This window comes from Sturnus vulgaris, chromosome 5, assembly GCF_052056855.1.
Source record: "Sturnus vulgaris isolate bStuVul1 chromosome 5, bStuVul1.hap1, whole genome shotgun sequence".
Taxonomy (NCBI): domain Eukaryota; kingdom Metazoa; phylum Chordata; class Aves; order Passeriformes; family Sturnidae; genus Sturnus; species Sturnus vulgaris.
Window position 1 is genome coordinate 72,643,739 of NC_142247.1, and position 26,134 is coordinate 72,669,872.

Below are 26,134 nucleotides of genomic sequence, written 5' to 3' on the forward strand. Positions count from 1 at the left end.
TGCTTTTATCTGGAACATGACTGACCATGGACAGTGTGCTGTCACCTGGCACAGGACAAATGATGATTTCTGGGTCCTGAAAATCACATTTGACACCCTGGACAAAATTCCTGGCACTTCTCCACTCTCTCTGTCCCTGCTGCTTGTGAGGGAGGCTGGCCTTGCTCTGTCCCAGCAGTTCCTGCTGTCACCAACAGCTGGTGTTGGTTTGGGAACTGCAGGTGCTGAAAAAGGTCACAGAATCATTAAATCATGATTGGGATGGAAACTTCTCCATAGGTTTTGTATACTTAAAAAAACCCCAGGAAAGGGGGTTTCCAAGATTTTAAGATTTCAGCAGCCACACCAGCAAGTGGGGAGAAGGAAGAAATCAAAGACCTACAGCAGGACAGGGATGCAGGCACACAAATGCAGAGGTGGCAGAAGCAGAGGGGGTTGGTGAAACACCAGAATTATCCAGAATTCCTGCTCTGCTTTAAAAGGAAAGGTTTTCCACACCAGGGACAGTTCTGAAGTCACTTTTCAAGTCCTTACCCTGCTGCTGCCACCAGCCTCCCCCAAGCCCAAGCCACACAGGCTGCAGATGCCACCCCTGATGCCACAGAAGATGTTTAAAGAACACAACACCTCAAACACAGTTGGAACAAAGCAGGCAAGGCTGACTCTCATTGCTCAAGGCTGTCAGGATGAGAAACCAATAAACATTTGGCAGTAACAGAGACCTTCCTTCCCGACACAGCTCTTCCCCTGATTTTACAGCATCATCTGGCCTGAAAAACGTCTGCTTTTCCTCTATGCTGTGTTTCGCTGCCAATTCTGAGTCTGGCAAGGCTGGCTCTGCCAACTCCTTGGCTCTCAGTTACAAAAGAGAACATTAGAGAGAAGGATTTGTGAGTTAGCTGATTTGTAAACACTGCAGCAAGTCACCGTGTAAACACGGTGCTTATGTCCCTGTTGTTTCTCCCGAGCAGTTTACCTGGCACCTGATGTTGAACTCCAGGATCCTCCCCTCCCACCAACATTACAGTTGCTTGGCATGTAAAAAAAAAAAAAAAAAAAAAAATCCCAGCTTCTCTGGGTAACATTAAAAAAAAATTCCTTAATTAAACAGTGCTCACAAAGCATCTTGGTAATTAGGAAAGTCACTGGTAATATTGTGGATGAATAATAAATGAGATCCACAGGTGCACCCGCAGTTGTTCAGTAGGATGAGGTTCAAACACAGCCAATTAGAGAGGGAGAACAGGTAAATAAACAGCAGAAGGCTCCAGACTCGCTGCTCATTTGACATCATTACTTTCACTATTGTGTAAAAAGTCCCTTCTAAGATTGCTTGGGACAAGGAGGGTGGCACTTTTTACCTGAAGAAAAAGAATTAAAGGAAACTGGGTGCTTGCACAAAGCTGGTTTTGGGATTTTTGGTGTGTTTTTGCTCTTTCACAGAATCCCAGAATGGTTTGGGGGGGGGGGAAGGGGCCTTAAGACCGTGTCATTCCAACCCCCTCCCATGGGCAGGGACTCCCTCCACCATCCCAGGCTGCTCCAAGCCCCTTCCAACCTGGCCTGAGATGGAGAACCCACAACCTCTTCAGGCAACAGGGGCTTGTGGAGCTCCATTCACAAGCATTTCCCAAGGAGGGAAGTGGTGCTGGAATAAATCACAACACTCCCATCACGTGGGATCCTTTTAGGTGGCTGTGATGGAAAACAGCTCAATCCAAACCCCGTTCCTGACACCGGGGCTGCTTGTGCAGCAAAGTCTGTGCTTGAAAGCTTCAGCAACAACATCTGCTGGGAAAGCATGATTGACACAGCAGAGGGAACACCATCCACCCCCGAGGAGTGGGAAGGGAGACAGACTGCAGCATCAATCTTGTGCATAAAATAAGATTTATTGTTGGTACAGAGCGAGGCATTCTCGTCAGGACTTGATACGAGCGAGGAGCACAACAGAACCATCCCATGGAAATAAAGGCCATGGAGCACCCAAAGTGCTGGATCACAAACATCATTCCAGCAGAAGGCCTGCAGAGAGACACTTCATCAAGCCAGGTCATTTGGGAAATAAGTTAAAGCACAATTTACCATTCTACAGTGTGAGGAGAACTCTGGCACCGGGACCAGCGGCTGCTCCCGAGGAACAGCCACATCCTGGCACTGCAAGGGTTAAACTCCCCTGCCTCTGCCAGAGAGGAGCTAGAGAGGAGATTCTACAGTGAAACAGCAGCATTTGAAGGATATTTCCCCTCTCTGAGGCCAGAGAAAGGTTCTTTTCTTTCCCTTCCTTCAATCAGCAGTTAGTGGGCTCTGAGAATGCAGAACATCAGCCTGGGATGGGCGAGCTGGATGGAAAAAGATCCAGGACTCTGATTGAGGATGCTGCCCTTCAAATGGCTCTTCCACTTCTCTTTATTGGGCTGCCCTGCAAATGGGCTGCCAGATCGTTGTTGGGGAGAAAAAAAAAACAACTCTTCTGCTGAAATTAGTTGATGGTCTTGTGCTTGATTTGGACAATGCCTTTATCCTCCTCTCCCAAGCATTCTCTGCTGCAAAAACGATCAGAGGGGAGGGAAGAGAGAGGGACAAACACATATTTTAGTAACTCCAAGTTATCCCAGACAGCCCCTACAGTTTGGCTACAACTCCTTCCTATGATCTGCAAGTTTTTAAAATAAGAATACAGAAGAAGACACATTGTTGATAAACACATCATGGCAGAGACAAGTCACAGAAGCAGAATTATACAATCTGAGGACTCAACAAGGCATTGGTTTGGAGGCCTGAAGAGTCTCATTAATGATCCATTTTCATCTCCCTTCGTGCTATCATGGCTTTAGTACTGTGGCTATTAAAGGAAATTAAAACCTGACCTTACAATAAGAAAAATCTCACTCCCAGCAATTAAATTATTGAGGGAAAATATCCTGAAAACCTCCAACACAGAGCATCCCTCACCTGGCTCCTTCCTGGCCTCTGAGTCAGAATCAAAACCCCAACAGCCTGAACATGTTGTACTCATCTTGGGCTTCGTGATCATGGAATGGTTTGAGTTGGAAAGGACCCTAAAAATCATTTCATTCTTGTCACTAAACCAGGTTTCCTGTCCCTGGAAATGTTCCAAGCCAGTTTGGACAGGGCTTGGAGCAAGCTGGGATAGTGGGAGCTGTCCCTGCCCATGGCAGAGATGATCTTTAAGGCCCCTTCCAACCCAATTTTTCTTGCCTACAAAACTCATCAAATGAATAAGCACTAATTGTGACTTTCCTTGCAAAAAAATGGCAGGAAGGGATTTGATAATTCTGAGGCTTTATGTCAGGAACAAACCCAAATTTAAACCTTGAAATCTTACAGGTGACCTCCAAACAGCTGATTCAGGTGTCTGAGCAACATTACACAGCTTGGAAATCTGGACTGCACTGTCAGAGTCATGGAAATTAGGGATAATTAACAATAAAGGGAATTTCAACCACGTCAGGTTTGGCTTCAACCAAATTCTCATATTATTCCTAAAAAAAAAACCTGGCAAACTGTGCTATTCCACCCAGTTCCTGCAAGGGTTAAGAGCTGCACTTGGATTGGATTTTGGGGAAAAAAAATGTCTTTTCCCAAAAGGATTGTCCAGCCTGGCACAGCTGCCCAGGGGGCAGGGGTGGAGTCCCCATTCCTGGAGGGATTGAAAAGTCCTTTAAAGTGTGGAAGTGGCACTTGGGGACATGGTCAGTGGTGGCCTGGGCAGTGCTGGGAATGCTTGGACTCCACGATCCTGGAGGTATTTTCCAACCTTAACAATTCTGACTTTAAACTTCTCCAAGGCATCCACACAAACAGGTCCCTGTGCCCACAAAAGCCTCCAGAATCCACAGAGGAGAAGAAGAGGCCGATGGAATTTATAAAAGGAGTCAGTTTTGTGTTCCTTGGGTGCACTTACAAACAAAAAACTGGGCAAGTTTCATCTGTTACCAAAACCTCCAATCCATGGCAGCCCCATGGAGATTTCTGGAAAGCTCAGGAAGGCTCCTCTACCTGGAAAATTCTTTTTTGCTGAGGAATTCCAGACTCACTCCAAGCCATCTCTGGGCTGAATATTAATATTATGTTGATTTAACACTGCATAGGTTAAGACAGGAAATTCCCAAGGGATCTGAGAAAAAAAAATGGGCTACTTTTGTTTAGTTTCCTAAGGAAAGAAATTGCAGACATTTGTTCATCATATCCATATTTCTGCCCACAAAATTTCACCTTCAGACAAATGGGGGTGTTCCAAGCCTTGCTTTGGTTTTATCTACATTTTGGGGTTTTTTAGTGTTTCTTCTAGTGAATGCATTTAAAATATTTTCCTTTCTATTCATTTTTTTTTTTACATAACCCCATGGAGGTAAGCTGGTCCATAATAAACTTCCTTCAATGAGGGCAGTATTAAATGATGAGGTCTTTTTGTTGCATTTCAATTCAATGTTTCCAGATACAAATTCCATATATTTTTTACTTTGACTGGAAATTGGTATCAAGTAAAAAATACTGGAGGATGAGGCTAAAATCCTGGTTTTATTCTATTTAGGATTCATAATTAAGGACCCACTTGATCCAACAAATAAAAATAGTGATTACAAGGCTGAAGGATAACATTTTGCAGCCAGGCACTAGCAGCTGCTGGTATTGTTATTTTAAGTATTCTTAAACCTCACCTACCTGAAGAGACCTGAATCCTTCTGGAATTCAATGCCTTAACAGGAAATTATTGCACAGATTTGTAAAACCACGGACTAGTTGTGTTTTTATGTAAGAATCAGAATTTCTTGTAGGCCAGGGTGGGGGAAAAATCGAGGAAAAAAAACCCCAAATGTATATTTTAACAGCTATTGTCCATCTCCATGGCTGGAAAACCAGGAAAAAGGATTAAAAAGCCACGGATGCTCTGGCTGGAGTTATTGCAGCAGTGGCAGCACAAATACATGCCACACACAATCCAAATATCTTCCCCTTAATGGCTCCATTAGGTTAAGTTTTCCTCTCCATTACTGGCATTATCATTATCATAACATGCAAACATTAATAACAGAGTTTAATTTATCTCCCCAGCTTCTCATGACTTTGGGAAGAGATTTCAAGGGAAGATACAAGGATGTGTCAAACCCCTCTGAATTAACAACTCTCAGGGCTTTTCTAAGGAGGGGAGAAAAGGACAGATAGAGACATGAGATTACAGACAGCATGAGAAATAAGGAGCACACAGAAGAGAGGGGGAGATAATTATAAGCAAGATAGGAAAGAAAGAGGAGTCAATAAATTCAATTTATGAAAAGCACAGAGTGTGCTCAGCCCGAGCACAAGTGCCCAGACTCACCGCCAGGAAATCGGATTAGTTCACTTATTTGCTTTTCAATATCTTGCTCTATTCCCTCTAGCAAATTTTCTTCTTCCTTTGTTTCTTGTAGCCAGTGTCAGTTAACTTTTTCATTTCTGAATCTGCCATTTATCCCCCCTCCTCTGGCTCCCAACCAAGCTCACAGAGAAGGTAATTTTGAAGTGATTTTATAGCAGTGTTTAGGAATTATTTCCAAATAACTGTCTGGACTTGTGGGCAAACAGTGAGTAAAAATAATTACAATTACAGCTGCAGCATGTGGAGGATGGGCTGGTGTTGATTATGAAAAACAATTGCTCCTGCTTGCAAATATTTCCATCATAAAAGGCTTCTCCTTCTCTGTTATCATGAGAGAAACCTCTCAGAATTCTCATCTTGAAGCATGTGTGAAACAGAATAAGAAACATTTAGGAAACACTTTTAACTACTTGACAGGCTTGGATGAAGATCTTCAACAAAAAAAAAAAGGTGTTTAAAAGGGTTCAAAAACCTAATGCTCATATTTATGCAATTTGCTTTTCCTGCACCTTCTGAACATGAATTAATTCATCCTCATCAGAGTCTTCTGAAGAAATTCCTATCAGATACAAACTCGAGTTAGAGCTTTTAAACATGTCTAAGTAATTAATCCATTTTTTTTCTGGGTCCTTTAAAAAATAATAAAAAATTATACATACAGTAAATTAGTGCTGCAGATGCTGCAGGGCCATGGGGAAATCCACTACAGAACAAACCAAAACAGGGTAACAAATGACAGAACAAGAGGAAATGGCCTCAAGTTGCACCAGGGGAGGTTTAGGTTGGATATCGTGGAAAATTTCTTCACTCAAAGGCTTGTCCAGCCAGGGCAGGGGTGGAGTCCCCATTCCTGTGTGGATGTGGCATTTGGGGACAGGGTCAGTGGTGGCCTTGGCTGAACTGGGGAACAGCAGGACTGGGTGGTTTTAAGAATCTTCATGAGTCTGTGATTCTCATGTTATGGACTGGACTTCTCCTAAAAAAGGAGATTGGAGCATTGTGAAACGGGCAGGAGGAGAAATCACAGAATCACAGAAAGGTTTGGGTGGGAAGGGACCTTAAAGCCCATCCAGTGCCATGGGCAGGGACATCTCCCACTGTCCCAGCTGCTCCCAGCCCTGCCCAGCCTGGCCTTGGACACTTCCAGGGCTGGAACAACAAATATCAATAAAAGATTTATTAAAGGAAGTGAATTTGAAGGGACAGGGAGCTCTCAGGGACCGAGGAACAACGAGCAGTGTTAATTCCAGCAGATCTTTGGGAACATCAGCTCGAGGCTGCAGCATTTTAAAACAAAAGGTCACGAAGAAAGAACAGAGCCAAAGTCTCAGGGATTTTCTGCCCAGGCAGAGTCAAACCCAGGGAAGGTGATTACCATGATCAAACACCAGCCCTGCTCTCCAGGTCTCCACTATCACATAAAGATGGGTTGTCCTCACATGCTCAAATATTAACTCACAGATTTGGGCAGAAATAAAGATCAACAGACTGATTTAAGCACTTTTTACACATCCTGCACGTGGGCTGTGAGCACAGTTCTTGGTTTGTTTAAGAACACAGTTGAGGTCAATATATGCATTTCTGAATTTGAAAGAGGCAAGCTGATGAAAAAGAGTAAAGCTGAGAAATTGTAGCTTCTTTTAATTTAATGATTTACATGTTACTGTCGTTTTCCTTCATGTTGTACTAATAAAGCATAAAGATTTTAATTGGCAGTGACATCCATACCCTACAAAACTGGAAGAGAGGAAGGCAAGAGCAGATAAGGGACAGTTTTAGAGCCTTGCATAACACAAGACAGAAGAAATGAAGAATTCCAAGTGGTGACCAATATAATTTGAGATATCCATCAGTTTCTCCTATTTATGGCAGAGATACCAGGTATTTTAATCCCTTTGTTTTACTGCTAAAACTGTAGATAACAGAAAACATCTGCCAACAGCAAGAGCTCCTACACTAAACAACAACTTCCCAGGGGAAGAGATGGAAACCTGAGCATTTAAATCAACCCTGAGTGGTCTCCACAGAGCTCTGGGAACACACTGGGAAATGCTTAGACATGGAGGAAGGACTGATTGGAAATTCCCCTGCTCATCATTCCCTGATTTTTCAGTGAGAACAGCTCCAGAATGTCACCTGTTTGGCATGATTGACACAGTGCAGGTACTGGCTGGCCAGGGCAGAGCAGCTCAGGGTCTCCTGGGCGTGTTCCCGGTAGCACTGGAGGATTTTATCCTGCAGCTCCCCACAGATGGGGTGGGATTCATATCTCCTGTGGGAACAGAGAACAAGCTTCAGTGTTTCCTTCTAAAAAACATCTCAGGAAAGACAAAAATCTTATATTATATTATTATTATTATTGAATTGGTTTGGGTTGGAAGTTTAAAGCCCATCCAGTTCCACCTCCTTCCACAATTTCTACTATCCCAGCCCTGTAGAAATTTCTACTGCTTCAAGCCCTGTCCAACCTGGCCTTGGACATTCCAGAGGAAAGAATTCTTCCCTGTGAGGGTGGTGAGTCCCTGGCACTGTTTGCCCAGGGCTGCCCCATCCCTGGAAGTGTCCAGGGCTGGGTTGGGCAGGGCTTGGAGCACCCTGGGATGGTGGAAGTGTCCCTGCCCATGGAAATGGGGTTGGAACTGGGTGATTCTTAAGATCCCTTCCAACCCAACCCAACCCACTCTGTAATTCTGATTCTCATTTTGCTGATTGGCCAAGGCAGATCTATTTTCTTCCAGCAGGGAAATGACACACGAAGCACAAACCCTGCTCCTCCAGGGACTTGATTTCTTGATAATCACTGAAGGTGTCGTGCTAAAAAAAGGAAATGTTAAGTCACCTTGATTTTACAGTATGTACCTATATAAAACATCTCTTTCTCCTTTCATTCATTACCCTGCATCTGTGAAATCTAAACCAGAATTTAAATGCAGTCCCAGGTGTTTTCACACTTTATGATCTCCAAGTTCAAACTTCTGCACTCTTCTGGAAGAGGATTTTCCCTTAATCCCCCCTGTGCTGAGATCAGCACGTGCTTCAAAGGCGTGCCAGGCATCAAAATGTGCAACCACAAACTGCTGCACATGGAGGGAGGATGGCAAGGTCTGCACTGGGACAGGGAACATCAGAAATAGCAGAGAGATTCTCTGGAGACATCTCCCAGCAGGGAGGATTTAGGTCCAGCTAAACCTGAGATCGATTAAAATGCCCAAACCCCTGGTGTGAATTAATAAAGCAATACAAGAGAGCCTGAATTAATAAAAAATACCCACAGAAAATCTTGCTGTGTCTTTATTCACAAGTGATTTTAAAGTGACTTCTTATATACAGGTGAAGAGAGAAAGGAATGGGCTGCTCCAGCATCACTGCATAAATTCTGTCAATGTATTTACAGCCATTTCAATGGGGGGACTCTCTAACCCATGATAAAGAGCTTTTGAATTGGAGGTTTTTTCCCCAGAGCCATGCCATCAGTGACCAAAATCCAGCTTTTATTCCTTATTTCAATGTTCTGAGGGACTCTATACATTGCCAACCATATGGGAGCCCTGTGAGACACATCATCTCCTGCTCCTCAGTGATTTGTTTTCACACTCTGACTTTGCAGGGGGGAGTTTTGAAAACTTTCCAGGCACTGCAGGGCAATGAGAACAAAGCCACTTCCTTCAAGTCAACCAAGTCCATTTCTTGGATTAATCTGAAGGTGAGCACTGTCTCTGTATTGATCAGCTGTGCTTGTTCCATTCCCCTAATGCTCTGTTGGCACCTTTGGGAAAGCAATAAATGAAAATTCCTGCCTGGCATTAGAGGGCCATAAAGCACGGGCTGCAGGATCTCCTGTTGGGAAAGGAGGTTCCATTGTCCTTTATGGGAACCCCTCTGAAGGGTTTCCCATTGAATTCTGGCAGGGATGGATCACAGGACTCACAGATGGATGGGCAGAAACAACAGCAAGGAAACTCCTCCAAAGGGGAATGAAATATCTCAACAGAGAACTTCCTGAAATGGATATGATTACGTCAATTAATAATTAAATGGGATCTTGGGAAGGAATTCCTGACTGGGATGGAATTCCCAGAGCAGCTGTGGCTGCCCCTGGATCCCTGGGATGTCCAAGGCCAGGTTGGGGTTTGGAGCACCTTGGGACAGTGGAAGGTGTCCCTGCCATGGCAGGGTTGGATCTGAATGTCCTTTAAGGTCCTTCCAACCCAAATCATTCTGTGGTTCCACGAATAAAGGTCATTTTGCAGAAGCATTTAAGGGTCTGTGGGGTATGACTGAGGGAAAAGCTCATAAGTAAAGGTAAAATTTTAAAAATTTTAAAAACTTTAAAAATTTGCCCTTTTAAAAAAAGGTGAATTGCAAACCCAGCAATTATGTGGAATCTATTGGGAAATGTGGATGTTTTAAATGCCTGAGTGGATAAAACAAGCTGGTCTGGTCCCAGGCAGGGCCAGGAGATCCTCAGAGCAGGAGGTCCCTTTCCTCAACTATCCCATGTCCTGAGAGAGATCTGTATTTTGGGACATGTGACAGGAAAAGTGTCACCAGAGTATCATGGAATGGTTTGGGTTGCAAGGGACCTGAAAACCCACCCAGTGCCACCCCTGCCTTGGGCAGGGACACTTCCACTGTCCCAGGGTGCTCCAAACCCCAATCCAACCCTGGACACTTCCAGGGATTCAGCCACAGCTTCTCTGGGAATTCCATTCCAGTCCCTCCCCACCCTCCCAGCCAGGAACTCCTTTCCAATATCCCATCTAAATCCCATTTAAATCCCCCCTCTTTGAGTTGAAACCTCTTGCCCCTCGTCCCATCACTATCTGTCCCTGTAAAGTAAAGGAGATTGTGTCCTACATCAAATTTATTTAATTGCTCAGGGATTTCCCAACTAAACTGAAGGAAAACCACAAACCATGGGAGTGCAGCAGGAATGCCAGGGAATGCTGACAGATCTCCAGCTCCACTCAGAGCAACTCCAGAACTTCACAGAACCAACACACCCAAAATCTGCAATGCTTTTCTCAGCACAGTCAAATATGAGCAGCAGCACATGGCACACGAGGAACAGAGTGTTTTTATTAAGTTTGCAATTCCTTGATCTGCTTTCCCTTCTCCAGCTGCTCCTGAAGCACCTCCCATGCCAGAATAATCTTTCAGTGCTGGAATAAACCTGTGAAGGAGCTGTGCACCCACCTTTTCCAGCGAGCTGATGCATCACAACCTCATAAAGGTAATAGGATGAAAACACAAAAGGAAACGGGAGAGAGAGCCTTAAAAAGAAATATTCGATGCTAAAGCATGAAAAGAAAATTTAATGAAGGGAACTTTGTAGTCATCTGGGCTCTCTCAAAGAGCATAGCTTATTGTGCTCCTGGGGGCTTGGGGAGAGGAGCCCCTTCATGGCATTCAAACAAAATGTCTACTAAAGAGGAAATTTGAAATCACCACGGTGAGCTTTGCGAGCTTCGTGCTAAAACTGACACTCTCACTGAAGGAATCTGAATGGCTGATGAGTTTCCAGCTGTGCAGGTATCTGGAATAATCCCCTCCCAGATCAGGACTTCAGGCAATTGTCATAAAATATGGGGAAAAAAGTAGCAAGAAAAAAGCAGAGTGTGAGGTAAAAATAGTGCCATGAGATGGGCAGGAGTACCCAGGGTTTAATTTAATTCCTCATTAAAGTGCTGACACCTTTCAAAGGCAGCTGATTTTATTTGTGTAACCCTTGGCTACTTGTGAAGTACTGAATAAAACAGAGCAGAGTGATCCTCTGTGTCCAAGCCCAACCTGCAGCTTTTCTCAAGATCAAATCTTGCTGTGCCTCCTCCACAGAGCAGCTCAGCACATCCCAACCACAAACTGGGGGTGGTTCCCAGCCTGGGGCTGTGCTGGGCAAGTCCAGGGAAGTCTTAAATCCAAAATAAAACCCTACAAATGAACGTGATCCCACCGAGCCCCAGAGCAGCAGCACGGGAGGGTGTTGGAGAGGATGCTCTGACCTGTTTTATTTAGTCCTACTGATGGAGGAGAGGAGCCAGAATGCAAAATAAACAAAACAAAACAAAATAAAATAAAATAAAAAGGAGGATGTTTCTTTTCTCAGTGTTCTCGGAATAAACACAAAGATAAAGAAGAACAAATGGATGCAAACATATGGTGAAACAAAAGGAAACTGAGGCATTCCACAAACCCTCGTGGTGGGCAGCCCATGAAGTGTGTAACAGCTTAAGTGTTTCCAAGTGCTTTATGAAAAGCCAAGAGGGGTTTCAGAAGGATTTGTGAAAATTTAATCAATTACCATTGTCTGTATCCAGCAGAAATTCCTTCTGAAAAAGAGCAAAACGTGTTTCATGGAATCATGGAATGGTTTGGGTTGGAAGGGACCTTAAAGCTCACCCAGTGTCACCCCATCCATAGGCAGGGACACTTCCACTGTCCCAGGCTGCTCCAAGCCTTGTCCAAGCTGGCCTTGGACACTTCCAGGGATCCAGGGGCAGCCACAGCTTCTCTGGGAAGTTTGGAAAGGGGATGAGTGATGGGTGGAGTCATAAATGCTTCAGAGAGAAGTCAGCAGGGAACTGGAAATAGCAGGGAAGCAGAAATGGGACATGCAGGGCTGGGCAAGTGAAGATGTGTGATTTTCCTGGAAAACACTGATGAGGAAGCCAGGATGAAAGGGGATGATGTGAATTTGGGGTAGAAAAGAATCTGCAGTGCTCCTTTCATCAGACACAGTCAGGGCAAGATTTTGGCCAGGAGGAGAAAAAAAAAAAAAAGTAAAATGAATGTTGGTAGCCTGAGAAGGGATGGATTTAACTGAGCAGATGGACAGGAAAGGCCACACTGGAGGGATTTTGCATAGGGAGGCAGCAAGAGGAACGTGAGCTCAGCTCAGGAGGCCCTGAGGGAAAGGCTGAAGTGTGAAGGACACCTCTGAAACAGCAGCAAGGCACTTGTGCTCTCCATCACCACCCAAAAAAACTGCTGGTGAGAGGATTCTTCTTTTTTTAATGTTACCTCACCCAAAAAAGCCTCTTCCAGCAGTGAATCCACAGGATGGGTTTGTAGCACAGAAAATAGTTGTAAAACACAACCCAGGGGGGGAAAAAGACAAAAGGGCATATATGGTAATGCAGGTCCTCATTGCTGCACCATTATTTTTAGTTTTTCCATTAATTTACTCTTTATATTAAGCTATTTTTAAAGCTTCTCTTCGCACATGCAGGAGGTGATGACTCGAAACGTGTGAGGCACAAAACCAAACGGTTCCGTTCTTCTCCGAATGGTTTGGAGGGAACAGCACAGATCTGATTGCAGAATAGCTACAAATGCTGGTCCCTAATCAAGCTGTGCCCACACACAGCCCTCACAATCAGTGCGTGGGAAGTGCTGCCAGCAAAAGATCAAGCACTGTAGAGTTGGTTCTTGCTTTTATTTACACTCCAATGTAGAGTGTCACTTCTCCAAAAGGTGTAAAAGAAAAGAGTTTTCCTAACGAATCTCTGCTCAAATGCTGCAGGAGAACCACGGTGGTTTCTGCTCTGCAACTGAGAATGTAAAATCTACAGAGTAATACTAAATAAATGACTTAAAAGTTGGAATGCAACTCATAATCAAGTCCAGTGTTAATCTTCCCCGTGTTATTTTTATATCCTTTCTCCAAAAACCCCAGCACCCCCAAAATCACAAGGAAACGTTTGTCATCCTCTCATTTATTTTATCTCTTACCCAGCCTTGTCAAAAGCAAATAAAGATCCATTTCAAACATTCTGGCCTTTGGAATTAGGAATGGAGAGGAGAGGAGAAAAAGAGAGAGAGAGGAGAAAGGGAAAGGGAAAGGGAAAGGGAAAGGGAAAGGGAAAGGGAAAGGGAAAGGGAAAGGGAAAGGGAAAGGGAAAGGGAAAGGAAAAGGAAAAGGGAAAGGGGAGGAGAGAAGAGAAAGAAGAGGAGAGAGAAGAGAAGAGAAGAGAAGAAGAGAAGAGAAGAGAAGAGAAGAGAAGAGAAGAGAAGAGAAGAGAAGAGAAGAGAAGAGAAGAGAAGAGAAGAGAAGAGAAGAGAAGAGAAGAGAAGAGAAGAGAAGAGAAGAGAAGAGAAGGAGAAAAGATTGCAGCACATTCACACACACCCACTGCATGAAGAGAGACATTTAATTATGTCTGGGGAGCACCAAATCAAGTTCAACATGTTGACAAAATCCTGGTTTTACAGGGATGACTGTCACAAAGTCCTACTGACCTTTCTAGAGGGCTGGATCTTTAACTTGGAGAGTGTTTCCCACCTGGTAAAACACCTGGAATGCTGGCTGGATATTGGAGCAGCCACTTGGAAAAGCAAAGTGGAAACAATTTCCTTGTGTTGTAAGAATTCATTTAGTGCACACAGGGAGAGAAGAGATTCTCTGAGGCTATCAGAGAGAAATCATGACCTTAAACCTGGCAAAATAGGTAAATACAAGCAGAACTGTAAGGTGCTGGAGAGGGACTTGGGACAAAGCATGGAAGGACAGGATCTTGGGAATTAGGAATTCCTGGCTGGGAGGGACTGGGATGGAATTCCCAGAGAAGCTGTGGCTGTCCCTGGATCCCTGGAAGTGTCCAAGTCCAAGGATGGGGCTTGGAGAAGTCTGGGACAGTGGGAGGTGTCCCTGCCCATGGCAGGGCGTGGATCTGGATGGGCTTTCAGGTCCCTTGCAACCCAAACCTTTCCAGGATTGAGAAATTCCACATTTGCACGTGGAAAATTATTCACATCCTTAAAGCCTTTCTTGGGCAAGGACTTAAGAGGAAGACAATAGGATGAGGATCAGGAAAAAGGTTGTGAATCCTAATTTGTTGGATGAATTGGTTGCCAAGGAAAATCTTGAGGTCCTCAGGACACCACATAAGGATGAGATCTCTTCAGCCCAGAGAAGGAACAACTGCAAGGGCTGAATCTCAATTATCAATGAATTACAGGATGAAATGATCAAAGATTACAGGACAGGGGCAGCCAGACAGGTTTCCTAGTGGTGGGTTCACAATGAAGAAAGAATCCAAACCTTTCCCAAAGAACAGCTAATGAAAAGCTGGGACTCACTATCAGAGGATACTGAGGTTATCAAAAGCACATTTAGGTTCAAAAATAATTACACAGGAAGGTGTGAGATGCCCATGAAGAGATTACAAGCCAGATTTGGCTCAGGAAAGCCCCACACCATCACTTGTTTGAAGGCAAAATGGTATCACTGAACACATCCCTCATTTTTACAGTATTCCCTAAAAACCCACTCCCAGCTCAGGACACTCTGACCTGACTTGCTGTGCCTAAATTCCAAATATCTCAAGGAGCAAACCGTCAAATGAAGACAGGATTCCCATCCACCCTGACAGACAAAAAGAGTTTGAATACTTGTATTTTAATTGACAAAAACTGACTTGCATTATCCCAAACCACTACTTGTTTATAAAATTCCCCTCTCCTCTAAAAATAGAAGAAAAACCCTCCTAAAACCCAAAGCACAGCACCATTAAATGCACAAATGTCCCTCTCCCACAGCTGCTTCCTGCAGCTGCAAGGGGAGCAGAGTGTTGGAATCACCCAATTTTAGGATGCACTTTCCTTTTTAGCTTAAGGGACAGTTTTTAGTGAATAGCAGGATACTAAAATAAACAATCACATGGATGGCAATGATACAAATTCCTTCTAACAGGGGCATGGATGCTGCTACAAAGTAGGAAAGATAATTTAGCAACTGCAGGCTTTAATTAGAAGGAACTCAAGGAGGAGCAGTTTTATCTCTGTGGAATATTTTGTAGTACCTAAATGTTATATATAGAAATATAGAGAGAAATACTTCTTGGCTTTGCACAGATCAAATCCAGCTCCATAATTTTGAGCTCAGAGACAAAGAATGATCCCAGATATAGCCAAGGCTGTCCCACCACTGTTAAGGATAAAATCCAAATTCTTCCCAGCTCCAGAGTCTGATGAATGGAGCCAACCCCTCCAATTCCATGATTACATGATCAGCAAACCAACATTTGCCTTCCAAAGCTCATCATGGAAACCCAGATCACAGATTATTTTTAGAGCTTGCATGTGGTATCACTCCAGCTCAGCCTTACTCACCCAAAAAAGAATTATTTAATGAAGACTGGCAAGATTCCACTTGGGTTGTTCAGGAGAACACAAGTCAAGGATCATCACTGCAAACAACACCATGTGATAGAATTCCTTACTATTCACTCCTAATAAGGAATTTGGAGGAGGTTTCTGAAGGTTTAGGGAATTAAAGGAATCAAGGCTCTGCTCAGCTCCAGTTCCAGCTCATGGAAAGGCAGATCCAGGCTCTGGGAGATTGAATTGATGCTTTGCTGGTATTTCTCATAGAAGTGGTGATGCCAGTTGCAGGACTCCTTGGATATATTAATTACCATTACATGATAGATTAAACCTTGATATTTCTAATTTTTAAAGGAAAAATTAATTCAACTATTTGAAACCTGCTTCTATATGAAGGTGGCAAAAAAGACAGAGTTTTATCCACTTAAATGATCCATTTTACTGTTATTCCTGCCCCTGCATTAAGTTTTCCACAGTAACTTTACATCACTGTGTGTGTAAAGCACACAGACACACACACAAAAAAAATACAGACAGACTCAAATGAGCAGCATAAACCAAATCCAGACAGCAAAGCACATTCTGGATTTATTACTGCCACTTCTTTCCTAAGAGCTACAAGTAAAGGCCTGACATCACACCATCATCCCCAAACTGTGGTGATAAAATCTTCACTGAACCTCACACTAAAAAAAAAAAAAAACAAAACCAAAAACCCAAAAGCAACCAGTTTTGCCTTTCTAAAGATGCTAAATAATATGTTCTAACAAGCAGACACTTTTCTCCTCTCTAGCAAAGGTCAACTACACCACTCAACACAAAGCACCACAAGACACTAACTCGTGGCACATTATTATCCAAATATTACTCTCCAGAGCAATATACATTCAACTATTCTCCTCAGCTATAAAAGGCCCCAAAAATCCTGTTAACTGACCACAAAAATAAAAGATATTATGGGCAGGAGCAGCGTCCAGAAAAAGCAATCACCAGTTAAACACTTCAAGCCTCGCCGCTCCCGTGGGTGACGATTACTGGAGGGAACTGAAGGTTGTAATCTTAAGAGACAGCAGAATAAATGCCAATTTTTCATCTGGCCATGAAGTTATTTAAGAAAACAGGCTGGGATTCACTCTGCTAAGCAACAAAGGCCACGTGTGATTCCACAAGTCTTGGATTGGGATGAGGCCGAGCCCCTCTTTTCATAAAACAGAATTGGCTGGGCTGCAGCAACAATCAAATGTCATCAACTGCAACAAAGAGCAATAATCCCACTGAGAACGTGCTGATAACCACTGGTTACTGGACCTTGCTCTAATACATCTTAGCCTTAATGTGATGCACAATGTGTTACAGAACCATTAAAACACAATGCCCTCAACACCCTTTGTGGCAGAGGAAGGAAAATGTTCCTCTCCCCAGGATCAGGTGAGGAAGTGGAGCTGGAGGGCTGAGCTGTAAATGCCAACATTCCCATTTTTTCATTATTCTCATTATTTTAATTATTTTTTCAAGTTTTGAAGTAATTTTTCACTGCCTGTTGGTGGGTGTTTCCCTCAGGCTCAGAACAAAGATGCTCCCAGTGCTGGAGAACCTGGGAGAGCTGGGGGTGCTCACCTGGAGAAGGGAAGGAGCCAGGGAGAGCTTCCAGAACATTCCAGGGAATAAAGGGGCTCCAGGAGAGCTGGAGAGGGACTGGGGACAAGGGACGGGACACAGGGAATGGCTTCAGACTGGGAAAGGGGAGCTTGGGGTGGGATCTTGGGAATTAGGAATTCCTGGCTGGGCTGGAATTGCCAGAGCAGCTGTGGCTGCCCCTGGATCCCTGGAATGTCCAAGGCCAGGCTGGACACTGGGGTTTGGAGCACCCTGGGACAGTGGGAGGTATCCCTGCCATGGCAGGGGTGGCACTGGATGGTCTGGAATGTCTCTTCCAACCCAAACCATTCCCTGGATGTGTGAGGGCACCAGGGGAGCAGTTTGAGTCCTGATGGAAAATCCCAGTTCCAGCTCACAAAAACCTTTCAGAGGTCCCTCCTCACCTCCACCAAGTGCTGGCAGCATTAATTAGAAACTGCCTGATTTAACAGAACTTCACTCTGCTCCAAAAAGTCATTCTTGTGTTTTATAACCCCAGCACAGATGATTTTCAAGCTCCTATTTCTTGTCACAAAGTCCTCAGGTAGTTTGGTAAAGGGATGCTTTTAAATTAAAGCAGCTCAAGTTTGACAAACTTTAGATTAACCACTCACATTTTTCCCACTTAGGTCGTGCCCCTTGATTTCAATTGGTTCTCACTAAAGGTTTCTGTTAATTGCTGCTGAGTGAAGAATTCAGTTTGCTGCTGCTCAGGCTCATCTTGTAACAAAGGATGGAGCCAGGCTGAGAGAAGGAAAATAATTCTGAAACTTGGTGATCTTTGCCATCACGTTGGGATTTTTGGGTTTGTTTTCAAGGGGCTTAAATGCAACAGTCTGAAATAACCCTCATAGAACAGTCATAATTTAGGGGAAAATGTATCAGTGATGGGAATTGTAACAGAAACAGCATTTTTAACCAGAGACCTTTCTTTCTCCTCCTCCTCCTGGCATCACTTGTGCAAGCAGGTATGATTTCAGTGACCTCTTTCATCCCATACAAACAGAAAAGGCCTTTTTTGGGGGTGCTGCCACTTGAAACCAGCAGCATTTTCCCACTCTGTGGCAAAGGTGAGTCCACCTAAAAGCTGAAGAGGGAATAAATGCAAAACCCTCCCCCCAAAAGGTACAGGCAACTCAAAAAATACAATAATGAACATAATTACAGTTAGTTATTGTTTGCTTTACTCACAACCCTACTTTATAATGCTCCTGCCAGCAGAACTGCTTTATGAGGATGTCTTTTTCATGCAGCAACCTTTTCATAAATCAAAAACCTCAAAGCAATACCAGGCAGTTTCTCCTGCAGCCTGTTTGAAAATAAAAGTTAACACCGAGCCCTGGCTGTTATCAATCTTCATAAATGTGTCCATGATACAGCAAATCTGTTCCATATTACCCCAGCTCTGCTCCTAATGCATGCACAGGAGCAAACCCAAGGGTTTAATGGAGCTCCTAAATGGCTTTGGAAGTGGGAGCCACGTTAAGTGGCAAGGGAAGTTTGAAAGGAATAACTGCTTTTCTCATTTCTTTCCGTGCAACATGAAATTATTCCCCTTCCAGCTTGAAAAATGTGCATTGTGCTACGATGGGAATTTTCATGCACAAGATAAAGATCCTAGGAAAACGTGGGTCGTGTTCAAGGAGCTGCAGTTAGAAGAGGAAATTTTCAGTATTTCAGTTATTCCTCTTAGCAGAGAGCTTTGGCACTGAGAGGTTTTATATTCAGGCACTGAACTGAAAATCTGACAGAATTAATAAAACTTATTGCAGTGGCACCCACAACCTCTGAAGGAGGAGAAGGGGGTCCTGATCTGTTCTAATTTGTATTTTTCAGGGCCTGAAGGGGCTCCAGAAGAGCTGGAGAGGGACTGGGGACAAGGGACAGGACACAGGGAATGGCTTCCACTGCCAGAGGACAGGGATGGATGGGATCTTGGGAATTAGGAATTGCTGGCTGGGCTGGGATTGCCAGAGCAGCTGTGGCTGCCCCTGGATCCCTGGAATGTCCAAGGAAAAGTTGGACATTGGGGCTTGGAGTACCTGGGACAGTGGGAATTGTCCCTACAAGGCAGGAGTGACACTGGATGTCCTTTAAAGTCCCCTCCAACCCAAACATTCTGTGATCCTATGATTTAACCACTTTATAAGAGACCTAAATACTCATTTTACAAACCTTCTTTTCTGAGTCTGACGGCCTTTTTTTGCAACAAAACCCAAAATTTGAGATTATTTCCCCAAATATTTACTGCCCACTTTGCCTTTAAACTGTGATTTCCCTCATGTGCAGTCTAAGCAGAATGGCTGTACTGTATTTTTAAATTTTTTTCCCTGATTTTCCAAAACTACTTGAAAGGAGATTAAAAAAAAAAGAGGGGAACCACATGTCATGTGGTAACATTTAGAGAGAATTGGTAATTCATTCTCCACCCTCTACCAGGAACAGGTGAATTCTTCTTAAAAAAAAATCCCACCAGCAGCTCTGGGAAGCATTCTCCCTTCCCCAAAGGGAGGTCTGTGCTGGAGGCTCCCAAGTGAGATTTGTAGGATTTGCTCCCACAGATGGCTTGGCCTCATTAAAAACATCCTCAGAAAAGGTATTTGCCAATCTCAGCCACAAAAGATTAGGAAGTACAGAACAAATTAATAATAAAAAGGAGCTGCTGTGGGATTTAACCTCCCAGCTTTAATGCTGTAATTGGGAAATCAGCAACTCTTGTTTGGAGGAAATCCCAACAAAGGATAAGGCATTAAAACAATAGGCTTTTATTCCTTGTTTGGGATCAACCTGGAGGAGGGAGGAGGCAGCCAGATGTCCCCTGGCAGAGCCTGGAATGCCAGACACAGGAGGAGGAGCAGCTCCCAAATCCACAGCCAGGGATTGTCCCCAAAAAGGGCATCCAGGGATTGTCCCCAAAAGGGCATCCAGGGAATGTCCCAGCACTGGGCTGGTCCCCAGCACTCCAAAGGAGAATCAGAACCAGTTGCACTGGAGGCCACTGAGGTGTAGAGGCTGAGTTTCACTCACTGCTTTCACAGAGAGGTTTTTAAAATTGTGTTCCTCTGTAAGCAAATGGAGAAAAGCAGCTGAACACATTTCCCAACACATCCACCCTGAACAGAAAAAGACCTTCAGAACAGGGAAAGGATCTGCAGATCATAAAATCACAGAATGGTTCAGCTTGGAAAAGACCTTAAAGATCATCAAGTTCATCCAGTTCCAACTCCCCTCCTACAAGCAAATTTTCCTACATAGTTATCCCACAATATCCTACAGTTATCCCACAATATCCCACAGTTATCCCACTCAATCCCACACAGTTATCCCCCACAACAATATCCTACAATAATTATCCTGTTCCATCTGTCCCCTCTCCCGGAAAATATTTTATTTTATGTATTAATTCATAGAAAAGAAAAAAAAAAAATTCCTACTCCTGACTCGGTGCTTTACAAACATTAATTTCAAGATTGCTTTCTCCATTACAGAGAGTAAAGGATCTCACTGTGGGAAAAACTGGGGATAGCCTGAGGGAAGATTTAATGAATGTATCCACGATTTCTAGAAAGGGGAAAAAAAATAAGATTATGCCAAGCATGGAAAGAATTGACTCGGCCTCTTTATTAATGTGCTATCTAAATTTTGAATAATGGATTTTAAAAGTTAATGTAACTCTCAAAAAAACCACAGTCAGAGCTTCAATCCTGTTTCCTGAGCAAACAAGCACATTTAAATTTCACATCAAAGATTTCAATGAAAGCACATCCCCATGCACAGATTCTCAGTGAAAGACAAACACACAGATATTCCACCAGGCTCCCCTGCTCCCAGTTTGTTCCAAAGGAATCTGCATCCAGCTCCAAATGCACAATTCATGTTTCATCCAGCACTCCTAATGGACTGCACTGATCAAAGGAACAAAGTTAAAATACCTGTGTGGCTGCAGGGAAACCCAAAATTGTCACATCTGCAGTGACAGTCATAGGTAAACACACTGAAAAGTGGCTTTAGGGAATTCTGAGATTCCAAGGGAGAACAGCCAAAGAATTCTCTTTATTTGCTTATAGGTGCAGAACACCTGAGACAGGGGAACTGCTGCCCACCCAAGTCCCCTCTTTAAATTGGAACTTGGAGGATTTTTTCAAGCCCCTGGGTCAAAGCACAACCCCTTGTACAAAGCAGCAGAAAAGTCCAGCAGATTTCCTGAGTGAGCTCTGCTCCTGCAGGTGAGCCCCAGGCCAAGCCCTGACTGACTGAACTGAGCAAAGAGAAGAGTTTATTCAAAAGGAAAAAGCTTTGGCATGTGCAGGATAAACAAGAGGCTGGAAGGATTTATTAAAGTCTCTCCCCACCTGAAGCATCTGTGCACTCAGAGTCTGGGCTGGTTTCAAGCTAAGAGGGGTGACAGCATCACTGCCAGGCTGGAAAACTGCACCTACACTTGGCCTGTGCACTGAAATGTGTTTGGGATCACACACCTCTGCTTGGAGCACTTCACAAAACTCTCCTGGTGGCAGCACAGCTGTGTGTGAAGAGGTGCAAGAGCAGAAAGAGAAATAAAAGCTTTGGGTACCTCTGGTGCTAAGAAAAGCTGAGTGGCTGAGCTGAGCTATGGTGTTTGATTCTTTAATTCCCAGCATCACTTACAAACAGCTCACACCTCTCTAAGGCACGTCAGGAGTAACTTGGGATCATCATCCCCACACAGAACACGACAAAAAAATCCAGGATATCACCAGCAACAATGTCAGCAGGGCAGACAACGCTGCAATGGTTCTCTCCTGACAAAACACCACCTATATTTGCTGTATTTGTAAAAGAAAACATTAATTCAGGAGGTTTCTGTGCAGAGCTCACTGCCCTTGCCTAAGCAAAAAAATCTTATTAAAGGCACAAAGCCTGCAGGATTTTTTGTAGCTTCCTATTTTCTATTATTACAAAAACAGTATGTGGTATTCACAAGTAACTGGTAATTTGTAATTTTAACTTTAGGTTTTAAAAGCAGCTCCTTTTAATTCAGGGCCAGGTTGGAGGGGCTGGAGTAACTCGGTGTAGGGAAGATGTCCCTGCCCATGGAGGGGGTGAATGGGATGAGCTTGAAGGTCCTTTCAACCCAAAGCACTTTGGGAATCAATGATGTTATTTCCACAAACTGGAGATGTGGGGGTTTGCACAAGGAGAAATAAAGCAGAAATTCTTTGCCTGCAACACAGATTTCTGTGTTACAGAGGTATGTCAGTGCAGCACGATGGTGACTGAAGATATTTGCATTAAGGAACTATCAATATTCTTAATTTACAGAGCCCTTCCAAAGTCACCATATGTGCCCCAACATCAGAAGGGTAACGAGGACAGGGAAATAAAGCCACACTTCCCTGGACTCGGTCCAAAGTCATCAATAAAAAGCTGATTTTCTTTCTACCCTGCTTTTTTTTTTTCCCCCTCAGTGTCCAGAGAATTGGCACCACTGCTTTGTGAGACAATTATGTCTGAATATTGAAGTGTTGCTGTTATTAATTGACTGTGGTTTCATTACAGTTCTTCTCAGCTTCACAGTTCACAGCAACATCAGTCAGAACACGCAGGAAATATTGTGAATATTTCAAATATTCACAGCTCAGCATCAAACAGAACTTCATGGGGGAGGTGTCCATGGCAGGGGGTGGAACTGGATGATCCTTAAGGTCCTTTCCAGCCCAAGTCACTTCGTGATTTTCTGATTATAATTTTATTTTCAGTAAATATTAACGACCCAGGTTTTGTGATAGAGAAATCCTAATTAAAGGAAGGTAAGATACTGATGATTTGTCATTTATTCCCATTCATTCTATGGGAATTGATGGAGAGATTCATGTCTAAAAGATTCATAATAAAGGGATAAATCCCCCCCTAAATCTGTGATTCAGAATAAACACCCAGATGATGCAAAGGATGCTCTGGATTACAACTGTCAGTGTCCCAGCAAACTTTGGGGAATTAATTCCATTATTGGGGGAAACCTCACCACAAACTGCTCAGTCAATCCCCCAGGAGGATTTGGGGATTCCATCAGCCTGGATGGCTGAGGATTCAGTTTTTCCCCAAAAAAATCCCAGCAGCAAGAAGCAATTCCACGTTGTCCACGAGAGGAATGGCAGAATATTGAGGAAAATGCACTAATGCACAGCTATGAATTCTAAATATAACCACCAGAAATCAAAACCCACCAAATATAAAAACATTTTTTTCAGGCTGCCTTTGCCCTCTCTGCTTCTTAAATGAATAATGAAGATGTCACTTGGCTCGAGACACCACGGGGGAATAAAATGTCACTGCTGCAGCTGCTGAATTTCCCACTCCCAACCCTCCAAATTAAAGGAAAAACCCACAAAACAAAGGGAGAATTTGATTAAGAAAAGTTCAAATCCTTGCCCAAAGCCCAGCTCTTCCTGTGAGGTTGCATTCTTCTTTTCTTGTGTAAACTCCTCATTCTAACGGAGCCATCTTCATAATGGAATAATTGGGGTTATAATGTAACTGTGGGAAGATAATTCCAGCTTTAGGAGGGGCAGCATGGCCCTGTAATGTTGTTTTAATGTGATTTGGGGACTGCAGGAACTGCCTGAACCTGCTCATTTAGGATTTGATCAATGGGAATTAGGCTCGTAAAGAGATGAAGCATTTGATAATTCCCAATTTGATCAATGTGAATCAGGGCCTTCGTGGAGATAAAACATTCCTCATGGATATTTGGAATATCACTTTAATGCAGGCAGCAATAGGAACTGCAGACACAAGACCTGCCAGGTCTCTGATCCAAACCCATGTGGGATATTTGTATTTTTCCCCTTTTTAATGGGGTTTAATTATCCCTAAAGACTGATGAAGCCACAGCTGATGTAATTTCAGGGATTAAATGGAGGAAGGAAAATCCAGGAAATATTTAACATATAATAACACCATCCACTTCTTGGTTCTTGGAAAGGATGCAGCTTAAAAAGTGGAAAAAATTCAAGTTACATCATTAAAACTGGGTACCTAATTCTAGACATGCCTAAAATAAAGTCAGACTATTTGCTAATAACACCACAATTAGATCCATTAATCTTGCACTTGGAACCTGCAATCACAGGCAGCACATGGCTTTATGCATTAACAAAATTTAGCAGCTCAACCTTATTTAATTCTTCTTTTACAGCCAATTAAACAACTCTTTAAACACCACTGGAGCCTCTGTCCTCTCAATCCTCACGTGCAATTAAACTGCACATGAGAAGTGCCCGTGCCACCAAAAGAGCATCTTTAGGTCTCACTAAATCATTCCTCATTTATCCATCAAGTTTCATAAAAGAGGCACTGATAAAATAACATCCCCTGCATTGAAACCTTCAATAAAAAAGACACGGTGTTTAAAAGGGTTTTATGTAAGGTGAAAAAAAAAAAAAAAAAACCTTTAAATTGTAAAGTGATATTGGTATTTCAGGCCTTTCATCAAATCTGCCACAATTTATGTGCATATTTCAGGCAATTTTATTTCCTGATTTTTTTTTGATTTTTTTTTTCTCCTTTTGTTTTCTTGGAAGGCAGTGGACCAATACTGGATCCACTGATGTAAAAATTCCAAATAATTTTTAGGAAATCTGGTTTCAAGTGCAAAAGCAGCACAGTAATTGCAGCACTGCTATTACAGACCAGTCAAATGGATGATTTCAATGTATACTTTTATTTTTTAGAAAATTAAGAAAAATCCAATCCCATCAAATGTTAGGAATGTGATTCCCCATCCAAATGCTCCTCAGCAAATATTCCTTGATTTCTGCACTTTATAAAATGGTTTTCTTAAATTTCTCTGATGCTCAGGACTGCTCTATCAATCAGCTCCATTTGTGCACAAAAAGGAACCCCAAGTATTTGATTTACTTAGGAAATCCTTTATGTATCAGGAGGAAAAACCCAATCCCAAACCCATCTCCCACCTCTGCCCACTAAACCCACCCAGAGCCCCTTCAGCAAAACTTGAATTCCCAATAAAACCTTCCTTGGGAATAATGCATGTGAAATGAGGAAATCATTGGATTTAGAAAGCTGAAATTATCCCACTGTAACAGAGGAAGGAGAGAGGCAGGTGGGAATTTGATCCCAACCTTCCTGGATTTCCAGACATGATGGAAAACCTTCCAAATTATGCTTCAATCAGACCTTGATCAATGGTCATCCTGTCCCTCTTGTTTAAGGGACAGATGAATTTAGAGCTCAGTATACTCTGCACCATTAAACATTACAAAATTCATATATATACACCAGAGAATATTCAACAATTCACGCTGTTAAGAGATAAAATGAGTTTTTCTTCTACTTTAAAATTTTATTTCTATCATTATCAGCAGCTCAGAAAGGACTTTTCTCTTCCTGCTCATCCAAAATCAAAACAAAACAACACAAACCAGAAGAAAATCCCTCCACAAAGCTACAAAACCCGTGGCAGAATAATTCATTTTCTGCAGCATTTCTTGGTTAGAGGAGAGAATGGAGGTTGTAAAAAGTTCTGTGTCCTCACTAAAATGACAAATGGAACGTGGAGCCTGAGGGATGGAGCAGCCCAAAGGGAAGGTCCAAGGCTAAGGGTCACTGTCACTTTGATCCATCAATTACCACATCTTCACTTCCCCCTTCTTCAGGACTAATAAAAATTATTTAATTTGACCTTCACTGTGGAGGGCAGAGTGAAATTCCTCATTTAAATCCTTCCCATGGTGTGACTGTGATGCAAAGCTGCAATCCCATTTTTGGTGCTCCATCAGAGAAAGGGAATTTATTTTTAGAATATTTCATGCTTCTTATCAACTATAAATTGATATCATTTAGATCAACTATAAATTGATATAATTGATATAATAAATGTATACTAAGAGTGAATCCCATTTCTCTGCACCTTGTGGTTCCTACACATTGGCTCCAAATTGTCCCAAATTCCCTCCTTTATAACCAGAGGGACTGATAGGATTTGTGAGGGAAGAAAGGGGAATTATT

The 26,134-nt window shown here is 43.0% G+C and overlaps 1 protein-coding gene across 4 annotated transcripts in view; it reads right to left on the bottom strand.

The window, feature by feature from the left end:
* Positions 1–1,871: 1,871 nt before the first annotated feature.
* Positions 1,872–26,134, bottom strand: part of CHCHD3 (coiled-coil-helix-coiled-coil-helix domain containing 3) — a 124,348-nt gene continuing 100,085 nt past the window's right edge. For all 4 annotated transcript variants that reach the window (XM_088165992.1, XM_088165990.1, XM_088165991.1 and 1 more), the window contains 2 exons: positions 7,520–7,655; positions 1,872–2,546 (listed from right to left, as the gene is read on the bottom strand). In XM_088165992.1, coding sequence (XP_088022118.1) covers positions 2,520–2,546; positions 7,520–7,655 — 163 coding nt within the window. In that variant the 3' untranslated portion in view covers positions 1,872–2,519. The remainder of the gene's footprint in view (positions 2,547–7,519; positions 7,656–26,134) is intronic.